This window comes from Apaloderma vittatum, unplaced genomic scaffold (genome assembly GCF_000703405.1).
Source record: "Apaloderma vittatum isolate BGI_N311 unplaced genomic scaffold, ASM70340v1 scaffold11378, whole genome shotgun sequence".
Lineage (NCBI taxonomy): Eukaryota > Metazoa > Chordata > Aves > Trogoniformes > Trogonidae > Apaloderma > Apaloderma vittatum.
In genome coordinates this window covers 32,921-42,540 of record NW_009732436.1, presented here as the reverse complement: position 1 = coordinate 42,540, position 9,620 = coordinate 32,921, and the positions used below count along the sequence as shown (strand labels likewise).

Sequence of the window (9,620 nt, the reverse complement as noted above, 5' to 3'; positions counted from 1 at the left end):
CGGGGTGCGGGGCCACCGGCGCCAAAGGATGGGGTGCGGGGCCACCGGGCTAAGGAACAGCGCCCAGAAATCCATTTCCACCACACCATCCCCCCTGCGATCCCGTCAGGGTGCCCGAGCTGGGGGTGGAGTGGCCTTGTTTGGGTTCAGAGTCCAGCTTGGGGCAAGAGGTTTAATATTTTCTCTTTCCTGGTATAGTAGGTAGCGGGGAAGTCTCTGCTGAGACAAAAGTGACCCGTCTGCTCTCAGCTGAGGGGCTCTCTGGCTTGGGATATCCCAAGATATACAGGCATATATTCCCTGATATCTTGGTGATGCCAAGAGAACAGCTGGCACCAGGTCCAGTTTCATTTCTTGCTCGAGCAGCGCCTGTACCCCTGCTGCAAATTCGTGCTGCAAATTCGTGCTGCAGATTCGTGCTGCAAATTCCCGCTGTGCTTCAGCAGAGAACACGGCACCAAGCAATTGCTCCAGGCCTGGTCAAGCAAGACCTGTCTGAACAAGGCTGTGCCAAAGGCTCTCACTTAAACGGGTGCTTGTTGAGACGGGTCTGGCCAAGGCAACGAGGCTTTAGCAAGCCTGGCTTACTACTGCAGATTTCACACCGTGCTCAGTGGTATCCAGTAGGAGCAGGATTGCAGCCTCGAGGCAGATAACGTGTTTGGCTACTAAATGGGTGATATTTTTTGGATAGGTTACAGTGGGCACCAAGGGGAGGGGAGGAGCCCACCAGCTGAAGCAGAGGTGTGTCATTGCCTGTTCAACCTTTCTCATAGCATCCGTCTGTGAACACGGTCTCCATCCTTTCTCTGCCGTTGCCGGAGCTCTCCAAGAAACTCCGGGATGGCTCCCTCCCTCTGGAACATGTCTTCTATGCCTACGTGGGCAAGGTGAGGAGCAGGGGTGGCAGGGCAGCATCTCACCCACAGTGGGGCTGGCTCTTTTGGGGAGAAGCCCAGCACAAGGTTCAAATGCTGCTGAGCTGGCACTGCTAGCTGGTTAGTGCTGAGCCCATCTGTGCTTTTCTGTGAGCAAGAGGAGAGCTGGACATCTGGCTGCCACAACCCTCGGCTTGCTTTGGAGCAAAAAGAAGCTGCAGGCTCAGTATCTGGAGAGCCCCTGCCTTGCTAGGGAAGGCCACATCTTTCCAAGGCAGATATAGCTATATGGAATTTATGGAGTGTTGCTAATTTTCTCCTCTCCATCTCCAAATGGGTTGGTAAACCTCAAAGACCCAATGTCCACTTTCATTCTCTACTTTTGCCATAATGTCCTGATCATCTCCTGGGTTGCCGCTTTGGGATCGTCACTTTATGTCACCCTAGAAGCTCAAAGAAGAGAATAGCCTTTGATATTCTGCTGGGCTGAGTGCCTCCCTTCATCATGCACCAGCTGGTGCTATGGCCCTGCTGTGTCCAGACCATGTTTTGGAGTTTGACATGAAAATATCTTGGAAAGGAATAGAAAGGGCTGCCCTGATACCCACAGCCCAGATGAGGAGGGGAAAAAGGAGGAAGAGGCAGATGTTATTTGCAGAACAGAAGGCTATTGTGAAACAACATGGGCTGTCTCTCACCTGTGGGTTTTACCTGCTTTCCCCAAGGCCCTGCAAATTGCCATAGAAACCAACTGCATCACGGAGTATCTGGAGGAAAGCGAGACTCAGCTCCGGAAAGTGAAGCAGGTGGAGAAGCCGGGTTTGCTCTGCGGGGTGCCCGTCAGCATCAAAGACTCCATCAACTGCGAGGTACCGCCAGCGTGATACTGCACGTATCCCAAGATCCCTGTGGTTTGAAGTTTGGTGGCAGAGGGAGGTTTGACCTGAACATCTGGCTTGACTTTGTCATAGCTGATGTGGGATGACCTGCCCTGGCAGGTGATAGGGTTTGTTGCCCATTTCCCATATAAGCCAGCAGAGAAGGCTGGTCACGTTTATTTCCGATGCACTACACAACGATGATGGATGAGTCGTTGGAGGTGCAGGCACATGCTTATACAGAGAGATAAAAATAGAGGGGCAGGGGGAGCTGCAATCCTCCATTTGGAAACCTCATTGTCCTGTGTTCCCAGGGTCATGATTCCACATTAGGGTTTGTAAAAAACATCAATAAACCCGCGGCAGAGGACAGTGTGGTGGTGCAGGTGCTCAGGAGACAGGGGGCAATTCCGTTTGTCAAAACCAACGTTCCCCAGTCCCTCATCAGGTAGGTGGGAGATCCATTCCCTCAGTGTGGTGGCAGTCCTTCCTCTCTCCTTTCCTCCCTGCCTCCCTCATCTCAGGTGAGGGTGTCTTCTCAAGTCTAATCCTAATTTCTCACTTCCTTTTAAATAACGGTGTCTGGTCTCCATCTTTAGCGTATTTAAGTTTTACTTTAAAAAGTAAACCTGTACACTAAGGATGAAAATTAATTTTTGTTCTAAATGAAATAAAGAAGCAAAAGAGAGAAGAAGAGAGAATTTGCTGCCCTTCTTTCCCGTGCTGGGTGTTTTTAAATCACTTTTTAAAAATAAAATGTTAAAAAAAACCTAACCCCTCAGAGATGATCCTGTTAATTCTACAGTGCAAACACATGTTCATGGAAGGGGAAGCTAGTTAAGCTAATAACCTCAAATTTTCCTGCCCCAAACCTCCTGCTATGTCTGGCAAGACCACTCTTGACCCCGTTGATAAGGGGTGAGATCAGGTGTGCTCTGCTGGTGTCCCTGTGTTCTGCCAGGTAAACTCTGGCAAAGCTCCTCTGTGGAAAGCTATTGCCCAAGCTGTGTGAGATACCTTCCTTAAGGTGACACAGCAATGACTAACCATGTTTAAAAAAAACCAAACCCACAACAAGAGGTGTCCCCAGGGATTATTACATTTTGCACCTGGGGGAGTCTGATGTTCAAATATTGCTGCAGCTGGCCTGTTCCCAAGCAGGGGCTCAGCAAAGCCCCTTCAGGGTGGAAGGGGGCAGGACCTCCTCTAGACAGGTTGCTTTGGATGTCCCATGGCACTAGAGACCACCTCTAAGGGAATCTTTCAAGTAGTCTTGATGTATTTGCGCTGGCAGAGGGTCTGTCTGGGGAAGGCTTGGTGACACTGAGATCAGCTGGCAGTGAATCCAGGCTGGTGGTCTTCATAGGGGCTTTGGACGCTCCCTCAGACTGAGTGATGTCAACGTAACAATTAGTGAATTGCCTAATTACCTTCTGAAGGTCTTTTTGTAGTGACTGGTGTCCACATCAGCAGAGATCTATGCTCCTTTCATTTGCAAACTGTTTCTCTCTTTAGCTTTGACTGCAAGAACTTAATCTTTGGTCAGACGTTCAACCCTCTGCTCTACTCCAAAAGCCCTGGAGGCTCCTCTGGTGGAGAAGGGGCACTCGTAGGAGGAGGTGGGTCCATCTTGGGCTTTGGGACGGATGTAGGAGGGAGCCTGCGTTTCCCCGCTGCCTTCTGTGGGATCTGTGCACTCAAACCCACCGGGAACAGACTCAGGTACTGTGAATACATGCAGTGCTATCTCTGGGTGAGACCCACCCACCACCCTATCAACTGCTGTGCTGGGAGGCTCCTGCTCCTGAGGGCAAGGGGAAGCTTGGGGAGGAACTGGGGAGGGGTCATTTCTCCTGTCTGGATGTTTTCTGGCGTCTGTAGGGAGGGAGGCATTGGCTCCCCCAGAACAGAGATGGTGAAACCTCTCCATCTACCTGTGGACAGGGTATTTGTTCCTGACTGACAGGGCATAAATCATTCTGGCCTGGGTTGGGTCTCTCTTGGATTTCCCCTTGGTCCTATCTTCTCCCAACCTCTGCATCTGCAAGGGAGGGCAGTGCTTTTCATGACCACTTGCTGCTTCAAGGCTTTCCCTTCAGTGAAAACTACTCAGCTGCTGTATTTTGTGTGTCTCTTCTCTTCACAGTAAAAAAGGAGTAGTTTCTGGTGTCCTTGGGCAGAAGGCAGGTAGGAATTGGTGGTTGTCCTCCAGGGAGGGCAGTAGGGCAGGGATGAGAAGAACCCCTAACTGGTTATGGGGGACTTTCTCCAACATGTTCAGAGAGAGAAGCAGGCTCCCTTTCAGGGACTCTTTCAGAGACCCACCCCTACACTGAAACTGGAATATGCATGAGCTGGGAGAAGCAGTTCATGTAACACATAAATCTCAACAAACCCTGTAATCCCCAGGTTGCTGTGTTATCTGCCACTGCTTCATGGGAGGTGGGATTAGCAGTCAAAAGGAGTGTCTTAAGCTGTCCTTGTGTCGTGATCAACAGAGCTTTTTGTTCAATTTTGTAAATCATGAAATAGAGACATCAGGGTGCATATTGATGGATAGAAACAACTCTGGGTCCTTAACCTGCTGGTGGGAAGACACCTGTAGGCACCCCTACCCAATTCTCAAAGAGGAACTGTTGCCAACTCTAGACTAAGTCAAACCGATGCCCAGAAGCCCTGCTTTTGCAGGACATGCCCTTGAAAGACTCCCCGCCACGAATGCTCTCTTCTGATCTCTTCCAGTGGCCGCCGATGGCAAAAGACGTGGAGAGCCTCGCGCTGTGCATGCGGGCGCTCCTGTGCGAGGACATGTTCAGCCTGGACAGCATGGTGCCCCCGCTTCCCTTCAATGAAGAGGTAAAGGCCCTCAAAGGGTGTGAAGGTCTCTGAGAAGAGCTGCCATTGCTCAGGCTGAAAACAGGAGCTCCCAGGGACCTATGGGTGGGCACAAGAATCACTGCTTTCCAGTGGTACGAGTGTGCTGCTGGTTTCTGATGCCCATGATGTCCTTCCAGCTGGTCCTTTCCCTTGCTCTGCAGGTGTATTCCAGCACGCGGCCCCTCCGCATAGGCTACTATGAAACCGATTTCTTCACCATGCCAAGCCCTGCCATGAGACGTGCCGTCCGGGAGACGAAGCAGCTGTTGGAGGAAGCTGGCCACACGGTAGGGTGTTGTGGTGAACCCAACAGTCATGTGGCACCTGTTCTTCCTTCCTGCCACATCTTTGGGACCTATAGGTGAACATCAAGCAAATTTGGTAAGGGAAGAGGGCCTGGAATCCACTCAGCTTCCCTCAACTTTGATGAAAGTAGATAGCTGCTTCTGGAAAACTTAAATTCTTTATATTGCAAATTGATTTGGATCTTCAGGTGCTCCTTAGGTGCTGGTGAACACTAAAGGGAGCCCACCCTGATCCATAACACGTGCTGGGGAGTAGATACACTGCTGTATGATGTGTGTGTACTGTTGGTGCGTTTATTCACACCCTGGCTGATATCCACATTGTGCTAGGTGCTGTGCAACCTGAGGCACTGCCTGCAAGGAGCTCACAGACCCCTTGGTGTGTGATTTGTGTCAGCTCAGTGTGTTTTCTGAGCCTGATGGGCTGTCATCCCAGTGTTTGTTTGGTCTATTCTGAAGCCAGTTTCACCTCTTCTGCAGCATACCCTTTGGCAGGCAGTTCCACAAATGTGCTGCATGTTGCATGGAAAGCCACCTCCTTTTTTTTGTACCAGTAAACAAGCACCTAAGGAGAGAATAAAAGGGCAGTTTGCAGGTGGCAAATCTTTTGTAGCCAAGCAGTCCCATATCAGCCCAGACCCGTTTCTAGGGTCTCAGGTTTCTGGGGTGCTGAGCAGAGGTTGTCTCCTTTCTGCCATTTCAGCAAGTCACATCCTGTGCATGAGGCATGGTCGTGGCTGCGTGCCTCCCTCTTACCCTTGCTCGAGGGTCAGGAGTGAAGTGGGGAGCACAGACTTACGGGGTCACCCACTGTCAGTTTTGGAGCAACTTGTGCCTTGGGGCTGCTTGGACATCAGGGCCCAGGCCCGTTCTGTATCTTTTGACTCATCAGCTGTTGTTCAAACTGAAAATGGCATTTTCAGAGAAAGATGGGTGGGATGGGGAAGACTTTGTGGCCTCAGATGCTGGAGGCTTTCCTGAGGGCTTTTCAGGAAATCCTCAACCCTTTGCAAACCATTGATGGCTTCTCACACAGCTTGCTTGTGCCTGAGCCACTGATTCATCTTCTCTTGTCCTTCCAGCTGGTGCCCTTTGAACTCACCAACGTGGACTATGTGGTCTTTAACTTCTGTGTCAGGGGAATGTTTGCAGATGGGGGTGTCTCTTTTGTCAATAATTTGTAAGTATAGCCTGGGACAGTTTGATGTGATTGGTGCCTTTCTGTTAAAATCCTCTCTGGACTCAGGCTAGCATCTGGATACAGGTGGCAGATCTGCTGGCTGTAGGCAGTGGCTGATACGCACTGGGATTTACTGGGGAGCTGACCATCACGCGATTCAGCTGAACCTTGGGTCCCTTTGCGATTGTTTCCAGCCTTGTCAGGTGAAAGGAAATGGGGTGCTGATATCGTAGATACCATATGATTATAAGAGATATATAATCCTATAAGTACTGTGAGAATCAGGGGAGCACAGAGGAAATGGCACAAAGCTCTTTCTGTCACTTAGATGGACTGTTCAGTGGGGTTGGCCTTGTGAGATCTGATCTACTTGTGAGAGCTGATCTGCTGTGATTGCTTCCTAACAGTGCTCAGCTAAACACCCTTTTCTCTTTCAGCAAAGGTGAACTGGAGGTACACGGTGTGAAGCTGTTCTTCTGGTTGTCAAAGGCACCAAACTGGCTAAAAACTCTCTTCTCCTGGATTGCCAAACCCTTGGTGAGGTCCATTTCATTCTAGCATAGATAGAGTTAAGCAGTAGGTGGTGAATAACTTGTCTCCCATTGCAGTGACGCTTTATCATAGAAAAATGTCTAAATATTGCTTCCTGGCTGTGCTTAGACACGTCAACTGGAGTGATGCTATTTCTCTTCCTCCTCTCCTCACTTTGGGAAAAATTCATGAGTCCTGCCTGAGCACTGAATCAATAGCTTGTATTTGTGACAGAGCTGCCTCAGCAGACCGGGCTGGAATTAATGTAATTTTTTTTTTTGCTTTGCTTTCTTCTTCTCAGATGCCTCGACTTTCACATATCATAAGAAGTATGAAAGCTAAGTGAGTAAATCTGAGCCCGAGCAAATGTGTGAAGATTTGGGTTTTTCCTTTGGTTGCTACATTAGGGACACTGCCCCAGCCACGTGTGTCAGAGAAAACACAAGGCGGAAAACATGAGGGTGGGAGCAAAGTGAGAGCAGTTTATGTCAACACCATAACTCTGCAGGGTGTGGCGAGCTCTTCTAGTAGTGAGGATGGGAATGAGGGCACAGGCTCAGAGCCTGTTGCTTAGGAACTGGATGAAGTGTGTGGGAATGAAATACAGTGTCGGCTTCAGCACTGGTTACTGCATCCATCATGCCATGAGGAAGGGACCCCATAAGACAGATGGAAGGTAAACGCACAAGGAAGAAATCCTCTTCTTCCTTGCTGTGATGCCAGTGTTGCACAGTGTGGTGAGGAAAGGACTGAAATTCCATGGCAGAGGGGGTGTATTTTGTGCTGTGCCACCTCCCACAGCCTGGCCTTTGCAAAATGATGTGCCTGGGCTTCCACCTCTTCAGCACAGCAGCAGGATCTTGTCAGGCCAAAGCAGCACTGCACCCATCTGCCTTTAGTCTTCATCATGCTCAGAAGCAGAAATAAGACCCTCAGCCCTTCAGAGGAAAGCCAGGACTTTACCAAAGTTTTGGCTGCAGCTCCAGGAGCAGAGCTAACCTGTGCCCATCTACTTCTTGATGCTCTTCTCTGCCCCTAAAGCTTCTTTTTGCAGCACATCTCAATGCCTTTCATTGGTTTTGTTTCCTTTTTCAGCACAGTGGATGAAGTCTGGAGTCTTCATCACGAAATAGAGGTAAAGTATTGCAATTTGGAGTTAGATAATTTTGGGGTTTATTTCTCTTTGGGAGGAAGCAGATTTAGTACCCACCAAGGTTAGGAGATGATCAAGTCACTAGTGATGTGAGGTAGGAGGATACGTAACTCCTCAACAGATCTCAATTGGATGTGCAAGTTCTCAGCACATTTAAAGACCGAGATGACATGTAGACACATTCATGATCCCAAATCAGACCTTTTTTTTTTTACTTCTACACTTGAAAACATAGGCCATCAGCTGCAGGAGGTCTCAGCCATGGGACGGTACATCCTCCCCACTGACTGTGGGTGTGTTTCCTCCTCAGGAGTTTTGCCACCAGTTCATCGCCCAGTGGAAGAAGCTGAATCTGGATGTCATGCTTTGTCCCATGCTGAGCCCAGCTCTCCGCATGGGTTACCCTGAGAAGCTCTCAGGTAGGACTGATGACTGGGCACCTTTGCCTCCAGCGTGCCCCTACTGCAGCACTCCACCAGTATCAGGGAGAAGTGTTCCTCCTCCTCCTTCTGCCCTCCTGTCCCTGAGGCACTGGCCCATGGCAGGAAGAGCTCAGCTCTGGGGCCAGCTGCAGCCCCAGCCCCTGGAGTCCACCCAGGACAACCCTGACCCCCAGTGCACATGGGACCCAAGGGGCAGGTTTCAGTCCCACAGCCCTTGAGTTCCTGGTGCAAACGCCGTTAGCTGGAAGCTCATGGGTGTGGAGGAGGGTCAAGGCGGGCACTGTGAGCTCCCCCTCTCCTCCAGTGGCAGTCAGCTACACCATGCTCTACAACGCCTTGGACTTCCCTGCTGGTGTGGTCCCCGTCACGATGGTAACAGAGGAGGATGAGGAGGAGCTGAAGGGCTACCAGGGGTACTTTCGGGACTGGTGGGACCGGACCCTGGCAGAGGTGAGTGGCGCCAGGTTCCCCAGGGGTGTGAGCATCCCCGTCCCATCCCCCAGGCATCCCCCTGCCCTCTCCCTCTCTCTTTGTGCCACAGGCTTTTCTCGGCAGCGTGGGGCTGCCAGTGGCCGTGCAGTGCGTGGCCTTGCCATGGCAGGAGGAGCTGTGCCTTCGGCTCATGAAGGAGGTGGAGACTCTCAGCCTGAAGAAAAACAGCATCATCTGAGTCCCCGTGCTCTCTCCTGGAGCAGGATCCCGGCCAGCATCAGCGCAGGTCGTCCTTTGGTCTGACTCGCCCACGGGACTCGTGTTGGAGGACGTGGCAATGGCCGGGCTGGCTGCTGCTTTCGGGGTGCAAGGGGAAAGCAAGGCAAGCTCCACTGTGCTGAAGCACTTCCAATCACTGTGCTAATACAGTAGTTTTTGTTATTGGAAAGTGGTTTTGGGGGTCTGTGTTTTTTGGGGTGGATTTTAATAACCCTCTCAACACCCTCCAGGGAGGTACATGAACATGATCTTTCTCTGACAAATGAGGAAACCGAGGCACGAGGACTAGTTTTGTCTGAGATGTTCAGACTCCTGATTGGAGTGCTGTACGAAAGGGATTTTCCCCTTTGACCTCAGCTCTCTGAGGACAAAATCGGCATTTTCTCTGCTGAAGGCCAGCAACCCAAGTTCAAAGCTGAGCCCGCAGTCTCTGGCATGCAGGGAGGAGCTGGCCCGCTTCCCGCAGCGCAGGGCTGCTGGCACCGTGCACACCATGGGGGGGAAATCTGGAGTGATCCTCGACTCCTGTCTCCTTCAGACACCTACTCCTGCTTTCCCCAGAGCAGAGGTATGAAGTACTTGATCTCAGGGTGTTGCATGTTTAAGGCAGCGTGCCAGGGTGGGACAGCCTGCCCGGCACACCCCCTGCTCTGGTTTGGTGGAG

The 9,620-nt window shown here is 51.0% G+C and overlaps 1 protein-coding gene across 1 annotated transcript; it reads left to right on the top strand.

The window, feature by feature from the left end:
* Positions 1 to 776: 776 nt before the first annotated feature.
* Positions 777 to 8,915, top strand: LOC104278525 (fatty-acid amide hydrolase 1-like; the record flags this gene model as incomplete). The annotated part of the gene is made up of 15 exons (XM_009875530.1): positions 777 to 890; positions 1,604 to 1,747; positions 2,071 to 2,204; positions 3,272 to 3,478; positions 3,903 to 3,943; positions 4,212 to 4,222; positions 4,499 to 4,612; positions 4,795 to 4,920; positions 6,021 to 6,118; positions 6,556 to 6,655; positions 6,951 to 6,991; positions 7,745 to 7,784; positions 8,113 to 8,221; positions 8,550 to 8,695; positions 8,787 to 8,915. Coding segments are annotated over 15 exons (1,554 nt in total), but the record flags the coding sequence as incomplete, so codon positions are not given.
* Positions 8,916 to 9,620: the final 705 nt, after the last annotated feature.